The following is a 25,708-nucleotide window of genomic DNA, read 5'->3' as shown; positions in this document are numbered from 1 at the left end:
ATTCATTCTAAAAGGCTCAGTGTTCCTACCTATTCCGAACTGCACTTTGTCTGGATTTGGATGCGATCATGAGTTGTGGCTGTTTCTATCTGAATAAATGACCCAGACATGCTTGGAAAATGCCACATAGTGTATGAATTGCACAAATGATAAAACTTCAGAATGCAGATAAGGCATGAAAGTTTTGAAACACACTGAAGCTCTTATTTTGTTAATGATGATGTTTCAGACGGTCCTATATCAGACAATTGATGTACTGCCATGGGACAAATCTTTGTTTCTGTGCCTATAAACTTCATTGTCATCTCCGTTACAATTTCTGTGGGTGTGCAACCACAAGGTAATGTGCTTTCATGTTGAATTAAAAACAAAACCTCCCTCCTCAAGAGGAGAGACCCATCTGCTCTTTAGCGCTCCGACACCAGGCTGATAGTTTGAGTCAAAGACGTGTGCAAAGATTTCATTCTCAGCTTGTCACTGGCAATATGGCTGACCAACTGGATATGTTCCTGCCAACAGAGAGCCGTCAAAGCATCGAAGGGGCATGTTGAATCTTTAGCACCCATCACACTGTCCATGTGTGTGCGTGTGTGTGCATGTGTGTGTGTGTGTGTGTGTGTGTGTGTGTGTGTGTGTGTGTGTGTGTGTGTGTGTGTGTGTGTGTGTGTGTGTGTGTGTGCATGTGTGTGTGTGTGTGTGTGTGTGTGTGTGTGAGAAGCAAGAAGCCGGATGACAGAAGCCGAGAGACTGACACTCTTACATTGGCTCACGATGAGAAAATGCTATCATCTCCGTCACATCAACAGGCGTAGCAAGATGGAGGTGCTCGCTGGCTGACAGCTGCTATCCCTCCCACAATCTAACAGCAGGGCGAAAACACGGAGACACTGTTGACAAATTAACACTGTAAAATTAACTGTCTGTATTTAAGTGAGTACAATGAATGTGGTAATAACTCAGTAATGAATGAATGAGTGCACCAGTGTGTTGACATGTCTAATAGAAAGCGAAAGCAGGTCGTCAGATGAAGGTTGTGGAATGTTATTAGTAGCTACAAGTATAGCAGTAATACTTTAGTAATAGGAGTATTAATTTTAGTAATCTAAAAGTAGCTCCTTGTACCTGTTGCTTTTCCACTCCAGACCAGTATGGTTCAGCGTGATTTCGAGGTATCAGTGCTGTTGTATATGTTGTATATAGTCAGAGACCGTATTATATATATACCGTTACTGTATATAGTGGGGTTTTTTTTCTTGATTTGTTCATGCTTTCTTCCTTTTGCCTTTTCCTTCCTACTGGCCACCTGCATTCATACCTCCATTCACCCATTACATTCATTTATTCATTCTTTCTATCACTCCACTCATTCATCCATTCAAAGGGTTCACAACAAATCCTGAATATAGTATATATACTATATATATATATATATATATATATATATATATATATATATATATATATATATATATATATACACACACACTAAGCTGCAGATGATAGTATGACATGAGGCTTTTACTGCAACTTTACATGTGCTCAAAACATCACAGGCATTCAAGAGACACCTCTTCATAATGTACACTAATGACACACTCACACTGTTTATCCACCACACTGAAATATAAAAGAGAGGAAGTGTTTGTTCCAGTTCATAATAGAGACTAAAACAGGGACTAATAATAGGGCTGTCACAGCCGGGATCCTTCAAAATGAGCCCCCGTCAATGTAATACAACTCGGCAAAGTACGGAACTGCAATTCCCAGAAGCCCTACATCTCTGTAACAAGGTTCTAGGCATCTGTAAGCAAATACCCATTTTTTATTATGCTAACGCTCCAGTGTGTCAGACAAGGATGCCAGAGCCCTGAGGAGGCAGGAAACAAATTGGAGCTCACTGGTATTTCTCCAGGTTTTTCTTTTTCCTCACATTAGGTGGGTAGACCACAATTTTGCTGTTGTGACAGGGTAAATAATATACAACATTGTGTAGATACTCTGAAAGCTTGGCATAACCTCGGGGCAGTTTGAACTTACGAAGGAGTTAAGGACCACAGCGACGAATTCTGTTTCGCCAACAAGCGTGACTAACTTTGGTGAAGACTGCGAGCTACACCTTCTCTCTGCTGAGGGGGACTTGTGAGCGTTAGCTTCGAGACTTCGCTAAGCGCACAGACGTGGCTCCCTGAAATTTGCCTCAGATTTATATTCCACACTCAACGTGAGTGAGAAAAAAAAACTGCACGCAAGTGAGCAGGTTTGAAGATATGTTATCATGTTTGATTCAGTGTGAGTGTGTCTGTGTGATTGTGTACTGGGGGATGATGTATAAATTATAGGTTGAAATAACCTTGACTGAGTGTGTGTGTGTGTGTGTGTGTGTGTGTGTGTGTGTGTGTGTGTGTGTGTGTGTGTGTGTGTGTGTGTGTGTGTGTGTGTGTGTGTGTGTGTGTGTGTGTGTGTGTGTGTGTGTGTGTGTGAGCGGGAGAGGGGTGGAGGGATGAAAGAGAAGAAGGCAGAGAGTGATAGAGCAGAGAGGGAGAGAAAGAGAGGGAATATATGTATGTGTGAGTTATGAGAAAACAAAGCCCTCCCTGTGCATGGTTTAGAATCACCGTGGGCCCCAGCAGACGTTCCCTTTTCTAATGAATGTGAACCGGAGTGAGAAAGTGCTGACACCTATTCTGTGGTCTTCACAGCACAGAGGAACAGGGCCCTCTAGTGGGAAAACTGTGTATAAGCAACCTCATTTCATTTAGTTTCATTTTTGCTGGACAGTGAGGTTTTTTATACCACACAAATAATACCTCTTACAGAGCTACCTTTGTGTCAGCTTTAATACTGACATATAACTGAACATGAACATGCCACATTAGGTTTTCCCTATAGAACGTGATCTGAAATGACAACTGCTGTTATTAATGCTGCAATTGATATTCAACAGAAAATGTGACCGAGGAACACTGTGTCCCAAGCAGTGTGACTAAATTAAAATTTGTTTTTTTGTTCATTATTGAGTAAATGAGAGGAATGGAACACCAGACAGAGAGCCAGCGAGACATTAATGAAAAGACAAATGTCCGTGTGTCTGTAATTAGTCTAATTAGAACTGAAAACGAGGAGCAGCAGGTCAGGTGGAACAGGTGGGGAGAGAGGGAGAGAGGAGAGGAGAGAGAGAGAGAGAGAGAGAGAGAAAGAGAGAGAGAGAGAGAGAGAGAGAGAAAAGAGAGAGAGAGAGAGAGAGAGAGGAGGCATAGAGACCAGTGGATGTTGGACTAGCACAGTGGTTTAATTGGGAGACAATCGTGTACTCATTAAATTTTTCCCCCCGTGTGAGAGCAAGAACCTTGGGGAGAGAGAAGGAGTGTGGGGAAGAACTAACTGGATTACACACACACACACACACGGGGAGACTGAGATACGGACAGACAGTGTGTGAGCGCCTTCATTAGATCTGTGTGATATGGTTAGTGGAGGAGAGCATGCTGAGAACACTGCGTGCACATGCAAACGAGAGGGCACGCCGGCCGTGGCGCGGGCGTGCACGCAGACGTGCGAGCGTCCGTGCGAGCCTCCGTGCGTGACATGCACATTATTTTGCAGTTCATTTTTGTCACGTTTATCAAAAGTAGTGAGGGGAGAGTGTGGTCAGGGAGACGCCGGGCATTCAAACATGGACCTGTGTATGTTCTGGAGTGTAAACGTACATTATCAACCTTTCTCTCCTTCACACTCCCACACTGACTCTCTTACGCCCAGACATTTTCCATCTTCTCCTGCCTTCCGGCTAGTGTCGGCCTCCGAGCGGATGGAGCGTAGAGCAGCCGTAGCTCTGGACACGGACAAGCTAATGAAGACTCCGGAGTACTGAATGAAACATGGCTAAACAGGCTACTAAACCCCCCCTAGCAGAGCCCCCCCCACAGTCCTGGTGTAGACGACTGAATGAAACATGGCTAAACAGGCTACTAAACCCCCCCCTAGCAGAGCCCCCCCACAGTCCTGGTGTAGACGGCTAAGTCTGCCCCGCAGGCGGTATTGGACCCCGGCCCGGCGCTCGCTAGAACACACACATCCAGACGTGCCTGCTTGTGTTTGCTCTCCTCGCTTCTTTTGCTGTCGAAAGGCACCAACTGTTGCAGCTGACGGAGGGATCTGTCTCCGAGCGCATCTCTCCCGCTCCACGAGAGACAGCTGGCCCCGGGAAGGAGGCACGGAAATCCATCGGCTTAGAGACGGGAGCTGGGCCGCTGGCCCAGTACGTGAGCCGGGACGCCACTCCCCCGCTCGGGGCCAGCTCAGCCCGCTCCAGCACCTCAGAGGCGGCCCCCGAGTCACACGAAGCTTTACGAGTGTCTAATTCTTTATTGTGGTGCATCATAACACTTCAAGCCTCTTGCAGGAGGCACCTAACCCACTGTACGACCTACCAAAGCAGGGCCACTTTCAGCTGCAATAATCCTCTGGTCACTTTTGTCCCCGTTCCTCTGTTTAAAGGCCTAAGATGGAGGTTTTAGTCACAGTCCAGTCACAAAGCCGTTAGCTAAAGTTTTTTTTACGAGGATTAATGCTTTAACTCACCGTTCATTTGCACAGCCTTCTAATAAAACAGCACATCATGTAGTGATGTCTGCATGGCCGAGCTGATCCCGCGGTGATCACTGGTCCTTCTCGGGGGTCCAGTCCAGTGCACCACCGTAAATGCTAAACGTTAAGCTCTAAACCGCGATCCGCTGCTGCTCTGAGAGTCGTGTTTTGCAGGAGCTCAAGGGGAGGAGGAGTGAAGGCACACGTCCCAGTGAGATACGAGACCGGGGGGGCCCAGAACATACTAAAACCAGGAGAAATTACGGAGCTTCTGCTGGGTACTAGGACACACTGGTATAAGGGGAAGATCCATACAGCCAGACGTTGTATTTGGAGAACCCATCAGCCTGCTGGGCACTGCAGACAACCCCTAGCCTGCTGATTTCAATTGGCAATCAATATATTTCTGTGAGCCGAGCCTACATGAACTACGGGACTACACACACAATCTCTGGCTGCTCTGGGACTACACACACACTCTCTGGCTGCTCTGGGACTACACACACTCTCTGATTTTCCTCTCTACCCATCCAGTTAAGCATGTCATGATTGCCTCTAACAGGCTCTTGTAGTTTGCACTCTCTTCCACTGAAATCCCTTGTGAAAATCGGGTGATGGGTAGAAAAGAAAGAAAGAAAGAGGCGGAGGGAGATAACACTCAGATTCGATAAAGTTTGGGTTAAAGATAAAGTTTGGTTGTGATAGTGTGAATAGAACTTGTGATGAAGTTGTTAACGGCGCTTTACTGACTATCATTGTTTTGCATGAGGAAAATATGTGGAAGATTTGTGGTGTTTATTGAAGTGTGAAGTTGTCAGTCTTGCATTTTTAGCAGATCATTGTCTTTTAACTCAGTGCCAAACTGCAGGTATCAAATCAGGAATCGCAAATCTGTGAACTAAAAGCTGTTCAAGTGTGTGTGTGTGTGTGTGTGTGTGTGTGTGTGTGTGGGGGGGGGGGGGGGGGTTGCACAGGGTTTACAGACAGCAGTTACATTTCATTGCATTTATTTTTCTTTGGACTATCCATTTCATTGGCCCCTTACTCGTGCCTTTATAAGATCGGCAGACATTAGCGGGGTGGTGTGGCGTCCTGGCGTGGGCGTGTTCTCCTCGGCATGTCTCACAGCAGCCTGGATCCCCTTTGAAAATCTGTCAGGTGAAGCACTTCTTTCTCTGCCCCTATCTGTGTCTTTTCTTTGTCGCTCTATCTTTCGTACGCAGACAAACTGACTCACAACTCCTGCAGCTTGTGTACATTTGAGTCTTTCTCCTCCCTCTTTCTTGCATTCTCTCTCTTTTGTTCACTTGTTCTCACTCTTTCTCTTGCACATCCTGGCGAGATGAGAGGGCACCTAGGAGCTTAGCAGCTGGTTTGTCTGTCTGTGTGGCTGTGTCCCAATCGCTCGGTTCGCTCCCTGCCCGCCCTTTAAGGGGCTGGCTGTCCACAGAAGCCCGGACGATCCAGGCCGTCTCCCTCCAGCTCAGCCCCACACACCCAGTCTAAATGCCTGCAATGCCTCACTCATTCGAACTGTCTGAGCAGCTTTGCTCTCCATGGCAGAAGAGAGTGGATGACCTGGTGACTAATCACCACTGTCACTATGTTTGAGTCTGCCGGGGTTGGTCGGCACAGCTAGAACTAGGTGAGGTGTGTCGCTTTAACCTGCTTTGGACCACGGTTATAGCTCTGCTGGGTCATCTTTCAGAACAGATATTTTCAGAACCAGTAGAGTTGACTGTGTGTAAGATTGTGCTCCATCCACTGCAGGGATAACAACTTCATCAAGGATTTCCCTCAGCTGGCTGATGGACTGATGGTTATTCCCTTACCGGTGGAGGAGCAGTGTAGAGGAGTGCTGTCTGAACCTCTGCCCAACCTGCAGTCTCTCACGGGTCTGTCACACACATACACACACACACACCTGCACACCTGCACAGACAAACACTCAAACAAACACACCCCTCTGGTCTAACCTTGCCACTACATTCCCCTGGTGATCATACGTGGTCTGAGTGTGTTGAGAAGCCCCAGACCATGACCCTAATCCCACCATTAGCTGAACTGGCTGAAGTATTTTCTGCCTCACTGGCTCAAAGACACCTCAGGGGAGTGTGGCGGTGCAGAACGGCAGCCGCTCCCCTCCTCCCCCAACACCTCCCCTAACCCCCAACACCTCCTCTCCTCCCCTACCCCCCAACACCTCTACTACCCCCCCTCCGACACCTCCTCTCCTCCCCTACCCCCAACACCTCTACTACCCCCCCTCCGACACCTCCTCTCCTCCCCTACCCCCCAACACCTCTACTACCCCCCCTCCGACACCTCCTCTCCTCCCCTACCCCCCAACACCTCTACTACCCCCCCTCCGACACCTCCTCTCCTCCCCTACCCCCCAACACCTCTACTACCCCCCCTCCGACACCTCCTCTCCTCCCCTACCCCCCAACACCTCTACTACCCCCCCTCTGACACCTCCTCTCCTCCCCTACCCCCCAACACCTCTACTACCCCCCCCTCCGACACCTCCTCTCCTCCCCTACCCCCAACACCTCTACTACCCCCCCTCTGACACCTCCTCTCCTCCCCTACCCTCCAACACCTCTACTACCCCCCCTCCCACACCTCCTCTCCTCCCCTACCCCCCAACACCTCTACTACCCCCCCCCTCCGACACCTCCTCTCCTCCCCTACCCCCCAACACCTCTACTACCCCCCCCCTCCCACACCTCCTCTCCTCCCCTACCCCCCAACACCTCTACTACCCCCCCTCCGACACCTCCTCTCCTCCCCTACCCCCAACACCTCTACTACCCCCCCCTCCGACACCTCCTCTCCTCCCCTACCCCCCCAACACCTCTACTACCCCCCCTCCCACACCTCCTCTCCTCCCCTACCCCCCAACACCTCTACTACCCCCCCCTCCGACACCTCCTCTCCTCCCCTACCCCCCCAACACCTCTACTACCCCCCCCCTCCCACACCTCCTCTCCTCCCCTACCCCCCCAACACCTCTACTACCCCCCCTCCGACACCTCCTCTCCTCCCCTACCCCCCAACACCTCTACTACCCCCCCTCCGACACCTCCTCTCCTCCCCTACCCCCCAACACCTCTACTACCCCCCCCTCCCACACCTCCTCTCCTCCCCTACCCCCCAACACCTCTACTACCCCCCCCCTCCGACACCTCCTCTCCTCCCCTACCCCCCAACACCTCTACTACCCCCCCCCTCCGACACCTCCTCTCCTCCCCTACCCCCCAACACCTCCCCTACCCCCCAACACCTCTACTACCCCCCCCTCTGACACCTCCTCTCCTCCCCCCTCCCCTACTCTACCCACACCTCCTCTGAGATCAGTTCAAACACTGAGCTAGTCACGATCAAACACTGAGCAGTACAGCAGCGTGCTCATCCATCACAGGAGACCTCTAGCCCCTCCTCCACGCCACCATTCCCACACCCACACTGCACGTCTGTATGTCTGATTCTGCGTCTGTTCCGCAGGAGATGCCCAGATCAACGAGGGGATGGGGTATCCCATGGTGCAACAGTGGCGTGTCCGTAGCAACCTCTACAAGGTTAAACTCAGTGCCATCACACTGTCAACAGGTAGGGGCCGTAATTTTTGAAAACTTTGGAAAGGAATGTAAAAAAAGCAGCTGACTTCTGCTGTTGGACAGACCGGATGTGCCTTATAAGGAAGTTTATAGAATATGGATCTTCCTGAGCATGACTGAGCACATCATTTTAATATTGCCTGACATAACCTCTGTACAACTAGCACAAATACTCTTTCAATTAACTTTAACACAGAGGGTTAGCTGAACTGCTGTGTGAACAAATGTCCTTATCAGTTAATCAAAACTCATGTTGCATGGAGAACATTTTCTCCAAATCCCATCTTGTAGCGGTTGAGCTTAAACTGAATACAAGCAGAAGAGAAAAATAACAAGTTATTTATAAATAAAAAAGGTTTTTTTTTTCCTGTTTCATAGACACTAAATTATTTAATTACTTTTCTTTGTCAAACACATATTGCAGTCGACCAGGGTAAGTTGACATTCAAAACCAGAAAGAGTATAAGAAGCGATACGAGGGCTGTACGTCATATAATTTGACATCTTGTCTCAACAACTTGTGAGGACCACTGTCTTCTCCACTTACGTTTGTGAGCTCATTTTACATAACTGGCCTCTCAGGGACCAGCCCATAACCCAGGAAGAAAAATCATGTGGGGAGGCTGTCTCCATCAGGCACCCAACATCTTCAGTTTGGCCCTCCACAAGGACCATGAACATTAGCCAAAGGTTTGGCGTACAGCTCCAGTTCCCAGAGGGGAGTTTGTACATGATTGGACGAGATTGCCTTACCGCTACCCGTGTGTTCTCTGTGATTGGACGAGATTGCCTTACGGCTGCCTGTGATTGGCTGAGGGTTGTTTCTAGAGCCAGCAGATGTAGCTCTTTCAAGTAAGCAAAGGTGGTCACTCGGGGACCTTGTACATTATTAGGTCCTTCGATTCAGCTACATCCAGATGAGTGGACCGCCAGCTTTCAAGCTGTGCTTTGAAGGTAGTAGACGATCAAAGTGTCTGAAGACCAGACACAGGCAAGTTCACACAGGTCATCGGTCTCCAGAGGATTTTCAATAAAACGTCAACGCTGAATTTGCAGAGGCTTAATTTGCCTTCCAAACATCCTGACTGAAGTCATAAAATATCAAAATGTCACAAAATGTCACTGATGCCCAAAAGCACTAAGGCATAAAGAGAATATGAATATACCAGATTTAGCTCCTTATTGTTATATCACGTTTTTCTCTGAACTAGTCTATAGCAGGTAGAATGCCTTTGAGTCTTCTGTAATTCGTGGAGTAACTAAGGACTAAGTTCTTGGAACTTTAGCTGCAATTGTGTAAGGAGAAAAATGAACAGTGCATTTAAAACACATGCACACGTACATAGGGATGAAACTATTCCATCAGTACCATTATTCCCTAAACGTAAAAAAAAAATTAGATTCTTAAATGATTTCTTTATTGGGAGAATGAAATCTCTCTCAGCCTCTTGGCCACGCATGCTGTAAAGTCCTGCCTGTTTGTGTCAGGTTTCTCCAAGGTTCTGAAGGTCATGACGGCAGACAGCACTCGTGAAGAGCTGCTGTCCTTTATCCAGCAGTATGGCAGCCATTACGTGTCGGAGGCACTCTACGGCTCGGAGCTCACCTGCAACATCTACTTCCCCAACAAGAGGGCCCAGCAGCAACTGTGGCTGCAGTACCAGAAAGGTGAGGTGAGAGGAGAGGTTCTGCGGTTCTGATTTAGAGATGGAAAAGCAAAAGAGCAAGAAAAGAAATCAAAGGAAAAATGTTTGTGCAGAACTTTAAGGCACTTTACCCTTTAACAACCCCTCTATGCTCCTTTAAAACACTTCGCATTCGAGAGGCGAAGCCAACGAACTGGATCGATACACGTTCCCTACTCTGAGATGTTTACATTCCTGAGAACTCAACCGAATCTAAGAAGTAATTTTTTTTTTTTTACCAAGCACAATGTCCGACTGACTGCATATCAAAGCAAGTCAAATGTACTAATTAAGAACATTTCAAGTCTTAGTGCCAACATGTGCACCATAATGGGAAAGAAACCTCTGGGTGGCCCTGGGGAAGTGTCAAACAACTGTAGCCAAACCAGCAACCTGTAATGATGCACTTTTTTGGCTACAACTCAAAACATCGACCTGATTGTACTCAGGACATTTCCTAGACATCATCTACTCTCTGGAATATCAGGGCAATCTGTACTAACATGAGCACATTACCCCTGTCCTGCCATGCATTTAAGTCACAAAAGCCTTGAAAATGCAAATTATGCTGAATTTATTGCACACAGAATTGATCATGAACAGTACAAACATGAGACCCATGTCACATATTCAATTTCAGCGCAAGAACGCACGCTGTAGTGTCAAGAGTGCAAGATGTGTTCACAGCACTGGCATGTAATGAAAGAAAAAAAAAAGGCAAGAACCCTCGTCAATAATGAGGAACATGCCCCATAATCTGGGCCTGATGCTATGGTGTCTGATATTACTTCGAAACATGACATGCTTTAACAAGCCATAAATCGGCAAATCTTCAAGTCATGTTACAAGACGTGCATGTGATTGTTCCTGACTGCAGCGACACTGTCCGTCCAGCGTTTCCATTTGGTATGTTTGTTCTCAACAAAGTCAGGTTTTTCTTTCAGGACTCAGATCCCCCAAAACATTTTTTATCCTCTATAAACTCCTTTTCAAGGAGTCAGTTCACGCTCCAGAACAAAGTTTAAACTCACGTCAGAGGGCAGCACACCAATAATGATCGGCACGACATAGCAGATCATCTGAGGACTCACTCATTTTTGTGGTCCTGGCTTTAAATAATTTTAAAGAGTCTTATCGTCTGATGCCTTGAGCAGGACTAATCAAATTTAATCCAATGATGTCTACTTAAAGTAACAGACAGCTACTGTCCCCAGTCCCCACAGTACAAACATGAAATATTTCCTCTTAAATGGACACAAACCCTAAAAATTCCTGCTCACAAACAACCCAACAATTGTGAAAACAAAACAAGTTTTGTGGTTCGTCAGGTGGATACAAGGACACTTGAATGTTCTAGATTTATATATACTATAGTGTTTTAAATCCATATTCTGCTTAAAATTTCGGACTGAGATGCCATCCACACCTTCTGTCTTCAAGCTCTTGTAGTGGTTCTGATCACATGCTTATAAAGACCCTGACTTTGAAATCCTTTGGTAACTATAACAGATACACGGTTTCACAAACTGTGTGGTACAAACAAGCACACAAAATGACTGAAGACTAAATTGAAATAAGAACTTCCTAGCTATCATTACAATGCTTGTATTAATGAGTTTATACCAAGATTATCTGATGAAGTTACACTGAACTTTTGACGATGAATGAAGAGGCTACTTGTTTCTTGATATGAGAGGTATTCAGAGGGCACTTTGACAGAAGAAATAGGAGTAATGCAAAATATATAAGCAAGAAACCATTAATAGATGGATAAACATTTCAGTTTATGTATCAGGATTAAACATTTTAGATTGTTTAGCTATTTAACCTATTTCATATCCCTTTTGCTTCTAGGAAAGTTATCTTGCGATAATCCTTCCATTTCTGTTAACAGTCCTTCTTCTTGATGCCAACAGCACCAGTGTCAAAGTAATCTCTGTTGTAGACGCACACTGTATTTTTGTATTGACAAACGCTCCCAGTCACAGACAATACTAGTCAATTATTGCCATTTGTTGTGCGGTATTCCAAGACATGTGAGCAATGTGGTCACAGCGTTAAACCCCTCCCACAATCCAATCCCTCCCTGGCAGTAGTGAAAGACTCAACTGTCCGTGTTAATTTTCCTCCTAACCCCACAAGTCACGGAGCAGAGATCACAGAGGTCAGCCACAGTGTTTCCCCTCACTGTGGTCGGCGAAATAAAGTGACTGTCGAGATATCGTGTCCGTGGCCCTGCGTAAAAGGTCAGGACGCCCTCAGCAGGTCGAGGAGCGTCGCTTCTGCAAATACGTGTACACCTTGACACAGTGGTCCCAGCAGTCTAAAACCAGCAGTTGCCCTTTGTGTGTGACGGCCACGCCCACGGGGCACGTGAGGCCCTCCTGAATCAGGATGTTATAGCCCCCTTCTTTGGGGAACTGCAGGATCTCCTTGCGCCCGCTGTCGGTCACCAGCAGGTCCCCGTTGGCGTCCACGCACATGCCTGTGATGCAGCGGAAGTCCTCCGTCTCGGAGAAGAAGTGGCTCAGCTGTTTGCCCAGCTGCCCGTCCGTGCCCACCGAGCCGATGGAGAACCCCCCCTCCAGGTGGTGCTCGTTGTGCCTGTTCTCGATGTTCAGCCCCAGGCCCTGGGTGAAGTACACCGTGCCCGCGGAGTCGCAGGTGACGAACTTCGGTCTGACGGCCGAGCACAGCCTGTTGTAGTTGACCACGCCCACGTTGCGATCCACGGCCAAGCACCACAGCTTCCCGCCCTCCACGTCGGACACCACGAACTGGCCCGAGGGCATGGCGGCGATGCCCCAGGGCTTGATCAGCTGGTTCTTGTGGCAGGCGACACAGTGGCCGTCCGTGGTGTAAACCTTGACGGAGTTGTCGTAGTTGTCGGTGACCCCGATGAGGCCCTGCGGCGTGATGGCGATGGACAGGGGGATGAGGTTGGGCAGGTCGGCGCCCAGGAAGCTCAGGACGAAGTTGTCTATGCTGCTGGGGTTGCGGCGAATCTCGCGCTGGAAGCCCTTGCGGTTGAAGATCTGGATGCGGTAGTTCCCGCGATCGGCGACCAGCACGTCGCCGTGGGGCGTCACGCAGACGCTCACGGGCAGGTTGAACATCCCAGGCAGGTTGCCTTTGCAGCCCATCTTCTTCACGAACTGGCAGAGCTGGCCCCCGCCCGTGGTCCCGGACGCCGTGGGAGCCTCTCCGTCCACCGATTTGGACTTGAAGCTGCCGGGCGAGGCACACACCGCCTCCTCGGCCGCGATCACCATGTCCACGTCGCGGTACAGGTCCGAGGTGGTAGCTGCGGCGGCCTGTTCCTGCCCCTGCTCCTCGTCCGTGTTTACCGTACAGGGCTTGGTGGTCAGTCGTCCAACGTCCAGAGACTGTGGGCTCTCCGCCTTCACCAGCTCAGGCTCCTGGAGCTTGAGGAGGACGGGCAGGCCGCTCTTTAGATCCAGCTCCTCCTCGTCATCGTCGTCGCCGTGACCTCCTCCTCCTCCTTCCTCCAGCAGGGCGATGTCGGTCTGCTTGATCCTCATGGTGAGGTAGTCGCAGCGAGACACCACCTGCACCTCGGCGACGTTCAGCCGGTACGCGTGCTCCTCCAGCACCTGCGCGTTCATCTTCTCCAGCTCCGCCACGGAGGCGGAGAAGGCCCTGCGGGAGCGGCTCAGCTCCTCCTGCAGCTGCAGCTCCGCCCGCCCGTACTCCTGCTGCACCGCCTTGTACTTCAGCCTCAGGGACTTGGCCACGCCGTCCACGGCCGCCTTCTTCCTCTGGATGCTGCCCATGGCCTCCTGGAGGGCGGCCAGCCTCCCGGCCAGCTCCCGGCGCCGCTGCTCGGCGGCGGCCCGGATGGTCTGGACGGTGTGGCCCTGGTGGCCGTGGCCCTCCACCCTGCAGGCGTCGCACAGCACGCAGGAGCAGTCGCAGCAGTACTGCCGGGGCAGCCGGCTCTTGCAGGACCGGCACATGAGGCCGGAGCCCGAGGAGCCGCAGGCACTGACGCAGTCGATGATCTTCAGCACGGTGAGGTTGTCGGCCAGCTGGGAGATGCTGCTCATGCGGGACACCTTGCTACAGAACGGGCAGCGCACGCCGTTGATGGTGCTGGCCAGGAGCTTCTCCAGGCACTGCCGGCACACGGAGTGGCCGCACTGGAGCAGCTTGGGCCGCAGCTGCTCCTGGTTGTAGGTCTCCAGGCAGATGGGGCACTCCAGCACCTCCCGCAACAGATCCGGGTCCAGACACGACGGAGTGGCCATGATACATTTCACCGATCACGGCGTCTGCAAGGGGCCAAACTAGAGAATCCAATAAACAGAACACAGACGTTTCACTGTCTACAGTCAAACTGTATGATACAGAACACGACCAGTGTCAATACATGACACAAATAACCGCTTACACTTCAGGAAACCTCACTTATGCAAGAGACCCTAAAACAGGACAGTGCCATGTATACGTGTCCTATATAGTAGTGGCAGTAACCGCACACCGTAAACACGTTTAGTGTTGTATTTCTCGTTTTTCTCACCTGTCCTCTCACCTCTAGGTACGAAAATATCGCGCTATTGTTTTTAGCTACGTTAGCTAGCTAGCCACCACACCTAGTGCACCCACCACAGTGTGTGTGTGAACCGAACTACAGTATCCAGTGTCTCCGGTGTCTCGTGTCCACCCCCGTGTCGGCCGGTACCGTTGTGCGGCGATGAGCGTCAGCTAGGCCGCTACTGTTTGGAGGACTTGCTGGTTAGCACGCTAAGCGGCTAGCAGGTGTTATTTTGGGGCCAGCGAATAACCAATACACATGGTGAAAAAACACCGACTAATTAATCTCCTGAGGCCGTGCGTTGGATACATTTCCCGCTGTAAGGAACATTATTACGAGTAGAATTTTCTGCCATGCTAATGCTAACTAGCTATGCTAATGCTAACTAACCACGCTAATGCTAACTAGCCACGCTAATGCTGTAGCTCAGCACGGCGCTTTCCCACATTTAAAGTGTTAAGTCACTTAACCCTCGGGTAAAATAACAGACAACACAGTAGACGGGGACGCTGCCAAATAAAATGTCCTAATGTGGGTGTCGCGGCGCGTCCTACCTGTTCAATGTCAGGCCGTGTGTGGCGATGCGGACCTCCACACAAGAGACGCGCAGCTCACTGCGGAGTTGACGTCATGCTCGGGGTGAGCAAAGTCCCGCCCCCGTCGGACCTGATTGATCGAGAGGCGTTTCGCGGTCGTTCGTTTGTTTGTTTCTGTTATTTGATTGGTTTAGATGGTGGTCTGTCACTGTTTGATCACGGGAGATTTAGTTCTTAGACGGCGAGACCGATCCTCCCGTAGTTTACATTAATTTTAATAGTCAAATTAATCAGCTCTCACCAGATACCTGTGCTGAGTATATTTGGAAATACCAAATGTGTAACATGCCGTTATACTCGTGCCTTGCAGGTTTGTTAGAGCAAACAAACAACAAAACAAAATACTATCAACAACAATAATAATATTAATAATAATACAATAATGAACCGTTGATGAATGAAGAATAATGAATGAAGAACCATTAGCATTATTATTAGTAGTAATAGTACTGGTTGCAGTGTAGTAGTCATTGTTGTTATCGTAGTTATTAATGTTGTTATTTTAATTTTGGTGTTATTACTGCAACTACTGTTTTCTATTTATGAGAAAATGGGTCTCTATTCATCCCCATGTGTAGGCCTACATCTTTGTAAATGGTTACGTAGACACTTCATGAGTCTGTATTGTAGTACCGTTATGGTCTCCCAGATGGCAGTAAAGTATGTTTTTTTTCTTTTTAATATGGAATGAAGTGAACAGTTGAGTCTCTGAACATCTGTGCACGTGACGCGTTTGTAGCTGTTTTACCTGAAAGTGCAAAAGTGCATGCCCAACATTTTCTTTATAATTTCTTTTTGTGTTGTGGAATATTATTTGGGCCATTGGGTATCACTATTTCACAGATGGCATGTTGTTTGCTATTCATACACTGTAAGGATTTGCATTTGATGCCAGATTTTAATATGAACGCTGCACCATATTTAATTTTCCACCCTTAACACAATGGTCTGCAAATATGATGACTTAATTAATTAGTTAAAAACATTTTTAAATAATAAAAAAACGAGTTAGCTACTTAGATAAATAGTAAAATACATCACACAAATTATACGGTATATGTAAATTATAAGGTATACATAATTGTATATTTTTAAGCTGACTGTACAGTGTGACAGACAAATACAGGTGTTTGTCCTAGACAGCATGCTCGCAATGGTTGGTTATTTCAGTCTTTTTCCCATATTTAATATTTAAAGCTAGCTGGCCGGTTGTCATTTGTTGCTCATCACCTGTCTCAGTGTGGAAGGGCCTCCCTTCTTGTCTCAGATCAGAGTCAGCCCCAGCACGACCCTGAGAAATATGATCAAAAATATTGGACATTTCGATTTCTGTTCCGTATGGACGGTTGCTATTCTGACCCCGCGGCCGACCGTGTCCCTCTCACGTCTCCCCGCAGAGAGCACGGAGCCGGGCAGCCGCAGGGAGCTGAAAGCCGTGCCCTTCATCAACTACCTGTCTGACCTGCTGAAGAGCCAGCTGCTCTCCGACGACCTGGTGGCTGGCGTGGAGATTCGGTGCCAGGAGGCGGGCGCCTGCCCCGCGGCGTGCCACCTGTGCAGGCAGGCGGGCCGTGGGACTCCCAGCCCCACGCCCGCTCTTCTGGAGGTCAGCCGCATCGTGCCCCTCTACAGTCTCGTACAGGACAACGGTACCAAAGAGGTGTGTGTGTGTGTGTGTGTGTGTGTGTGTGTGTGTGTCTGTCTGTCTGTGTGTCTGTGTGTGTGTGTGTGTGTGTGTGTGTGTCTGTCTGTCTGTGTGTGTGTCTGTGTGTGTGTGTGTGTGTTGTTTTCTCAGGAAATTAACAAGTTATACAACTGATTTGTTTTAGCATTCTGTGACCTTGCTACTCTGCAAAGTTCAGTTAAGCTTGAAATTACAGAAACATCCAGCAGGTGGAGTAAAAGGTTTGCTTTAGAGCTGCAGAAGTCAAAGAGATTTCTCAGGATATTATGAACAGGGAATATAAAGGACAGACTGTGTGTGTGTGTGTGTGTGTGTGTGTGTGTGTGTGTGTGTGTGTGTGTGTGTGTGTGTGTGTGTGTGTGTTAGAGAAAGAGAGATGGAGTGTGGGTGTATTTGCTCAGCACCTTACACGTCTTCCTCATCACAGACTGAGAAATATGACATGTTTCTCCTCAAAGAGGAGTCACTTATTCAATTAGCAGTGCATTAGTCTCTGTATCTTCTGTCTCATGGAGGTAATGAGGATATTAAATCGTGTTTGGAGCAGAATGCTCTCTCTCTCTCTCTCTCTCTCTCTCTCTCTCTCTCTCTCTCTCTCTCTCTCTCTCTCCTGCATCATCTCTCTCGGCACTGACGTCGAGGAGGAGGGGATGCAATTAGCTGGCGTGTGTTCTGCTGCAGTTCTACGAGGCAGCTGGGGGAGTGACTCACTAGCCAAACGGCCAGCCTTGGCCCGGATCACACCGTCAGAACCCAGAGAGTGGACCCGCTCCATCTCTCCGCTCCACCTCTAATTGCCTGTCTGGCTGGAGTCATAGTGAGAGGGTGCGTGCGCACCTGTGTGTGTCTGAGTGTGTGTGTGTGTGTGTGTGTGTGTGTGCACCAGTGGTGAACTGAGTGCCTGTGTACCAGCACAAAGCGACAGAGCTCAGTACGTGTCGCCCATAACAACAGCCTCACCAGTGACGACAGGCTAGCAATCAATAGCAGACAGCCCATAGAGGGAAACCGTTGATAGGTAAACAAATGGAAGAACACAGCACCGCACACACACACACACACACACACACACACACACACACACACACACACACACACACACACACACACACACACACACACACACACACACAGTGCACTGGGGACAGAGTACAATTGTGGACCATTGGTTCAGAAGGCAGAGATATTACATGGATGGTCTTGATGTCATCGATTTTGGGGGAGGAGCCAGTTTTTCAGCCGGTTAGGAACAAACAGCCCAGGAGAATTCACTCCCGTACAGCAGAACCACGGGCAGCCTCTGCTCCATTGTCTGGGTACTGGGACGGCCCTGGGTTGCTGGTTTTCAGTAGTTTCTCTGCAACACAGCCAACTTGACCAATTAGTTATTTACCAAGCCCTTCACGAGATGAATTGTTGGAGCGGGGTAAAACTAAAATGATCAGTGCGAGGTTTTCTTTTTCTACAGCGGCAGGACTGAGCTAGTATGTTGGACTCCAGTCCTAGAGAATGTAACACCGTTGCCGATTTAATACACCTGTTTCTGCTCATTAGCCAATAAGCTTCCTGAGCTGAACTGGGTTGGTCCAAGCAAGGTAAACCCATAAACCCTCCAGGACTGAGGCTCTGCTCCGTCTGTGTTCGACGCCACCTGTCTTACGATACTCTGCAAGCTCTCGGGGCAGTCCAGTGGGGTTAATGGCTGGGCAGGGACAGGACAGAACATCCTGCTCGGATGGGAAAGGGCTGACTACCACTGCCTGGCCCGCCTGAGCTCGGGGCCACATCACCATGGTAGTTGTCCCGGAGCCGGGCTTGCTATCCGGAGACCGGATTACTATTGGTACCAGACACATAGACTCAAACTGGTATGGTTTCTCATGTGACAGATTTGATCCTGTTTTCATCATGGTGCCCCCAACCAATCTGTTCTGCACACACAAACACACACACACACACACACACACACACACACACACACACACACACACACACACACACACACACACACACTGAAAGCTTTGTGTATCTCAGTCCTAGATGATATCTCCTCTGTAATGTGAAGATTATAGGAGTTAATTTTAGGATTTGTGGAGAGAAACATAAAGCTGTTGGGAACATTTTTCCCAGGCCTGAAGAACCATGAATCTGATGATCTGTGAAGCTCTGTCCAACCTCTGCAGAAGAACTCTAGCTGAAACTCCACTGAAACTCTGTCCAACCTCTGCAGAAGAACTCTACAGCTGAAACTCCACTGAAACTCTGTCCAACCTCTGCAGAAGAACTCTACAGCTGAAACTCCACTGAAACTCTGTCCAACCTCTGCAGAAGAACTCTACAGCTGAAACTCCACTGAAACTCTGTCCAACCTCTGCTGAAGACATGTAGAGCTAAAACTCCACTGAAGCTCTGTCCAACCTCTGCTGAAGACATGTAGAGCTAAAACTCCACTGAAGCTCTTTCCAACCTCTGCTGCTGCTCTGTTAATGTCAAGCCTCCATATCCTACTGCACATCCTTGCAATGATCCTGTTTAACTCAGGAACAAAAGAACCAGCACTGGTTGCATTTTAGATTGCAATTTCTCAAAAGTGTCAACGGTCCACGCTGTTATTACCATATCATCACGTACTCAGTGACTGTTCATAGAAGCCTCGTAATTCATTTTACAGACTGAGTGGATTTCTCTTAATGAAATCTCGGCCCCGGTCCGTGACACAAAGCAAAGCCCGATGACGTCCAGTTAGGCCTGGTTCAGCTCTCCCCGATAGCTGATCCAGACGGAGGAGTGCGTTGATAAACCAATAAGCCAGTGTGAGTAGTGACTGCTGGTGTCTGAGGCTCTCCCCACCACGACCCTGCAGAATGATGGACGACTGTTCCGACGAAGTTTCCCGCGCGCTGACTCATATCTCCATATAACTCTCCGAGCGCCTGTCGGGAGACCCATCCCTGCCCACTTTCTGCTCACAGACACCTCTTCTGAATCTCACCAGTTCTCACCACTCAGACTTCACTCCTACCTTGTCTTCAAAATGGGCTAAAAGCAGACCTGGATGAATTAAGGGTTTATTGGAAGAACCTCCCGTACTTCTCACAATTCTTGGATGTGCCAGTGCGATAGGCCTGTAGGTGGGAGACGGGACGTCACCTGGAACAGAGGCCAGAAGAGCCTGCAGGTGCCCAAAGGCAGGGAAAATCCAATAAACGGGCCAAAGAGCCGGTCCTGCCTATATGTGTATTAAAAGCACTGGCCCAGGTACCGAGAAAGACGATGGGAACGATTGTGCACTACAAAACGATTTGAGTCGTTTGAGACAGTGAGGGGAGCGCTGGGGGGAGGTGAGGGGAGCGCTGGGGGGAGGTGAGGGGAGGTGAGGGGAACGCTGGGGGGAGGTGAGGGGAGGTGAGGGGAACGCTGGGGGGAGGTGAGGGGAGGTGAGGGGAGCGCTGGGGGGAGGTGAGGGGAGGTGAGGGGAGCGCTGGGGGGAATCCACTTAGAGCCTGATTGGACGAGCCGCCCCGGCGTGGACCGCCGGCGCCCCCTGTGCTGGTGCCTTCCGTGAACTCCGGGTTCAGCTGGAGGTCTCACTTCCTGGAAGCAGCTTTCGCAGACGTTCCTAGAAGCAGCACGCTCTCTGTGCCGCATTATCCTGAATGATGGTGAAGGCCTCGTGGCAGAGACCTTCTCCACTCTCCAGATCACATCCGATGAGTCACGCCAGACACCTGGTCAGTGTTGACAGGTTTCCAGCAGGACGTACTGGACGCTAATCGGCTAAACACAGATAAGAGGGTGATAAATTCATTTAGAGGTCACCGTCACCCGGTTTCGTGTGAGCGACACCGCTGCAATAGGATTCTCTGTGTTTGGACGTCTTGATTACGCACCAAAGTCTCACACGCAGTTCGATAATGAAACTGTTTTTTGGCCCAAGCGTTTGGTTTTTGCAGCTTCTGAGAGGCCACGGACAGAATGGCTCTCGGGCCGGGCAGAGTTCCTCTCAGGTCATGCACAGAGTTCCTCTCAGGTCATGCACAGAGTTCCTCTCAGGTAATGCACAGGGTTATTACTAGAATGCAGAAGTATCTATTAAATTTATACTGTACATTCAGCCATGGAATTTTTTGTCAACACATTATTTTCTTCCAGGAAACCAGGTACACGAGCCCCCTGAGAAAACGTACATGCAAACACACACACACACACGCACACACATGCACACACACACACACACACACACACACACACACACACATGCACACACACACACACACACACACACACACGCGCACACACACACACACACACACACACACACACACACACACACACACACGCACACACACATGCACACACACACACACACACACACACACACACACACACACACACACACACACACACACATGCACACACACACACACACACACACACACACACACACACACACACACACACACACACATGTGGGGAGGAAGTGCAGTGCGCCTCACTAATAAATGCAGAGGCTGGAAAAACCTTTCTTGATAAACAGGACGTTTGGATGGAAGCGGTTGACGGGTCATATATTTATATACATTTATTTAAACATGTACGCGCACACGTATTTATATACATTTATTTAAACATGTACGCGCACACGTATTTATATACATTTATTTAAACATGTACGCGCACACGTATTTATATACATTTATTTAAACATGTACGCGCACACGTATTTATATACATTTATTTAAACATGTACGCGCACACGTATTTATATACATTTATTTAAACATGTACGCGCACACGTATTTATATACATTTATTTAAACATGTACGCGCACACGTATTTATATACATTTATTTAAACATGTACGCGCACACGTATTTATATACATTTATTTAAACATGTACGCGCACACGTATTTATATACATTTATTTAAACATGTACGCGCACACGTATTTATATACATTTATTTAAACATGTACGCGCACACGTATTTATATACATTTATTTAAACATGTACGCGCACACGTATTTATATACATTTATTTAAACATGTACGCGCACACGTATTTATATACATTTATTTAAACATGTACGCGCACACGTATGGAATTCCACTGACTGTTTACTCACTCTAGACTAGCTCACATTACTTGGCGAGCACAAATATGGCCATAATTAGTTTCCCTATTTTTCACATGTGCAGCTGAGCAGTGAAGTGTGTCTCGTACGGGGTTGTTCTAGGAAACCGGTGGTGGTTGATGCAAAGGCAGCCGTGCGGTTACGATTATTACGGAGTTCCTTTGCCTTCTCTGTTTGTCTATGAATGGGCATGCACACACTCACACACACACACACACACACACACACACACACACACACACACACACACACACACACACACACACATCACACACACACACATTCACACACTCACTGGCCTGGCACTTCCTGTTGTGTTTGCTGATTGTCTGTTTCTCATTCGCAGACGCACGGAGGCCTTTCTGGTCTATTGTGATTCGGTTAGCTTTTGCGCCACATGGCTTTGGTCTCCGTTAAGCCACTCAGCCCTTGTTTCTGTTTTGCCTGTTTGTTTTCGTTTTTTCCTTCACTGCTGAACTCCATCATCTTTCCGCCCCTCCGCCTCCCATGCAGTGTCGCCCTGTGTCTCAATTGCCCATCTTGTCAGTGTTTTTCCCTCATTATTCAACCTTCTCTCTCTCTCTCTCTCTCTCTCTCTCTCTCTCTCTCTGTTTCTATTTCTCTATGTTTTAATTAAATTCAATTCAGTTTAGTGTTGACACATTGCCACATATTTTATGGGAAATGGTGCTGAGTTTTAGACTAGGAGAAAATTTCTAATTTTCTTTTATTTTATTGTCGAATATACGTTAGTTTTGTCCCAGCGGAGGAGAAAGTGCTGTTAGGTCTGACCACAAAGGTTCCTCTCTCTGGGCAGGCAGGACTCTTTCTGTTTGCACATTTCTGGGGCAAAACTGGCCTCACTGAGCCTGTACGTGTTGAGGGTCTGTCTCTCTCTCTATTGTGTATTTAAAACCAGACGGATCTCTAATTTGGACAGTTTTGCTGTCATTGTCTCAGTATTCCAGATAGGTGACTTTGCTTGGTTTAATGGCCGGAGGCTGTTGTGGGTTGGGGTCAGTATGTTAGTTCGTCTCAGTACCAGCTGACAGAGTGGACTGGGTTCAGGGCTGTGCCCCTTTTCTTGTCAAAGGCACTCACTCACTCTTGCCCTGTATGTAAATAAGGGCGGAGTCATGACACCAGGGGACACCCCATGCTGTCTGCAGACAGGGGACCGTCCTGAATCAGCATTTTTAACCAGCTAGAGGAAGGCATCCTCATCCTTCCTTGTTAAGGCTGACTACACTAAGGTCTGAATGTGGTACAATTACGGATAAAAACCAAACAGTCTTGAAATGAAGGACTACATTTATATAACCGTGGCCACTCTTGTGATATGTGCACCCGGTGTGTGTCATTACCTCCCCCCCATCCCCCGCCATTTTTTCAGCTCTTAAGTCACACACACACACATGCACATACACACACACACACACACGCATGCACACAGACGAAAATCCACACGCACATGATCTTCATCACCGTTTCCAGTTAAACAGCGGAGAGGGAGCTGTGCCTAATGAGGCCCAAGCCTCCGCCATTTAGCAGGCGAGGGGTTGCGGTTATGGGTGCGGCCACAGCGCTTCACACACGGAGGTGGGAGAGCTGTGGGCGTGGCGAGCTGTGGCCACGCCCACGGTGGAGGGAACCGCATTTTGAGAGAAGATAAGCGCGTTTGTCTGACCCCCTCACCCCTGTGGACAGGCCTTCAGGAGTGCCACCATGAGCTCGTACTGGTGTGCTGGCAAGGGCGACGTCATCGACAACTGGTGCCGCTGTGACCTGAGCGCGTTCGGCAAAGACGGTCTGCCCAACTGCAGCCCCCTGCGGCAGCCTGTGTAAGTCATCCTCCCCTCTTCTCCTCTCTCCTCCCCTCCTCTCTCCTCATGTCCGCTCACCTCCTTCTCCTCTCTCCTTCTGTCCTTTTCTCTCTTCTTCCCTCCCCTCTTGTAATCTCCTCCCTTCCTCCCAACCTCCCCTCCTTCTCTCTCTTCTTTCTCCTACTCCCGTCCTGTCATCTCTCTTCCTCTCCTCTTTCCTAATCCACTCTCCTCTCCTCCCCTCTCTTCACCTCAGCACTCTCCCCTCTCCTTCCTATGGGGCCCTCGATGCTCTTTAATTGCTGTCTGTCGGGTCTGTTCCCTCCCGAGGAAGGTACCGGAATGTTCTGCACTGACGCCCCTTCATGTAATTGTGAGTCATGAGGACCTGAAGATGAGTGACTTTCAGAACAAAGGCAGAACACGATGTTCCTTATCAAATATTAAAGCAAGAAAATTTAGGAACCTCTGATTTGGTTAAAAACGACAAATTCAGAAGTCTTTTATAATAGTAAACGTTCTTGTTAGTAAACACTACCAAACCCACCATCCTTCGGGATCAATAAAGCATTCAATTCAATTCAGCTAACATTGTTTGATTCTTTGGCTTCGTTTGCATGTTTTTCCAACGACCTGATTGGACTGATCTTCTCATGTCAGGCTGCGATTGGCTCCTCACTTTGAGCCCTCCAGCACAGTGGTAGCTTTGGAGTGGGTGGACATCGAACCTCTGATTGGCTACAAAGTGGCAGATTACATCATCCAGCACAAGCGCATCGAAGACCCGTTGGAGGCGGAGATCTACACAGGTAGGACCGCACCCTGGTTCACCCGGAGGGGCAGCTCTCTTTACGGGGGCTTGACCGTAAGGTGAGGGCGAGGAAGATTGTGATCGTTTGACTCATGGATGCTTTAATTTCATGACCATGACAAATTTAGAAATCCAATTTCCCAATGCTGGGAAACGGCTGTTCTATATGACGTCTTCCTTGTACTCCTCCAGGCCAGAGAGGTGATCAGAAATCTACACACACACTCAAGACACAAAGAATAACTAACGGTTGTTTGTCATATCAATTCTGCATAGGCTTCCACATTTCAGAGAAAAGGACATAGCAGCCATGGACAGAAAGAGAGAATAAGGAGAGATTCATAAGACTCTTAATTGGTCCTGAGTCTGCCCCAATACACACACACACACACACACACACACACACACTCTCAACTCAGAGTTAGTGAGTCAGAGTCTGGGTGAAAGACATTTAATAAAGGAGGATAGGAGAGAGGAGAGGTGGACAGGTCTAGAGTTAGTCATCTGAGCGAATTGTCCAGAACAAATTCATCTACGCAGGAGGAGGACTGCTGATCACAGTCTGGGCATGAAGGAGCCTCCTGGCAGGGGGTGTGTCAGTCAGGAAGGGGCAGATGGCTGGTGACTCACGCATTCTCTTACCCATGAGACCCTGTCAATTACGGCCAGCTGATAGATGAAATCCTCTCAACTTTTGCGCAGCCGGTCACGGGTTAGACCGCCAGTGCGCAAGGTTCTCTAACTCCATTCTAGCTGTGTCTGCTGTCCTCCAGGAAGCGATTCGATGACAACATGCTGCTTTTTTCACGTCGGAAAAGTTCGGAGTCGTGACTGTCGGATGATGTCCGTGATGGAGAGGGAGAGGATTCTTTTAGGCCATGACGCAGGTCCTGAGGATCAGAGAGCCCAAGTGCCTGTCCAGGTCATCGATCATATATTCTAAAAGATGAGAATAAATCGCCCGGTTTTATGAGGCAGAATAAAAGTGCCCATTGTTCTCCTGAGCAGGGATCAACTATGCTGATGTGAGTTTGGAGCTGCTGTTTGAGTTGGGGATTTATGGAAAGAATGGTCCACTTTGCAAAATGAAGAACTCTTTCAGCGGGACTAGGAGCCTGTATAAGAAAAGATCCCTGATGTCAACAAGGACAGAGTGCATGATAAAAAATGCTGAGCTTGAAAATATGGCTTATGTTTCAAGTCTTGGAC

The 25,708-nt window shown here is 48.6% G+C and overlaps 2 protein-coding genes across 2 annotated transcripts in view; one reads left to right on the top strand and one right to left on the bottom strand.

Annotated features, from left to right (window-relative positions):
• Window positions 1-25,708, top strand: part of astn2 (astrotactin 2) — a 267,450-nt gene that overhangs the window by 212,115 nt on the left and 29,627 nt on the right. The window contains 6 exon segments of the mRNA XM_077011457.1: window positions 6,358-6,482; window positions 8,095-8,199; window positions 9,696-9,875; window positions 16,441-16,703; window positions 23,573-23,706; window positions 24,349-24,497. Coding sequence (XP_076867572.1) covers window positions 6,358-6,482; window positions 8,095-8,199; window positions 9,696-9,875; window positions 16,441-16,703; window positions 23,573-23,706; window positions 24,349-24,497 — 956 coding nt within the window.
• trim32 (tripartite motif containing 32) lies at window positions 10,450-15,096 on the bottom strand. The gene is made up of 2 exons (XM_077011458.1): window positions 15,002-15,096; window positions 10,450-14,199 (listed from the first exon to the last, which is right to left on the bottom strand). The coding sequence occupies exon 2, from the start codon at window positions 14,158-14,160 to the stop codon at window positions 12,151-12,153; it is 2,010 nt and encodes a 669-aa protein (XP_076867573.1). The 5' UTR covers window positions 14,161-14,199; window positions 15,002-15,096; the 3' UTR covers window positions 10,450-12,150.

This window comes from Brachyhypopomus gauderio, chromosome 7 (genome assembly GCF_052324685.1).
Source record: "Brachyhypopomus gauderio isolate BG-103 chromosome 7, BGAUD_0.2, whole genome shotgun sequence".
Lineage (NCBI taxonomy): Eukaryota > Metazoa > Chordata > Actinopteri > Gymnotiformes > Hypopomidae > Brachyhypopomus > Brachyhypopomus gauderio.
Note: the sequence above shows the minus strand (reverse complement) of the source record. Positions and strands in the feature narration are given on the sequence as shown.

Excerpts from the sequence above, each read along its gene's own strand:
- trim32 (XM_077011458.1), bottom strand. The coding sequence starts at position 14,160 with ATGGCCACTCCGTCGTGTCTGGACCCGGATCTGTTGCGGGAGGTGCTG.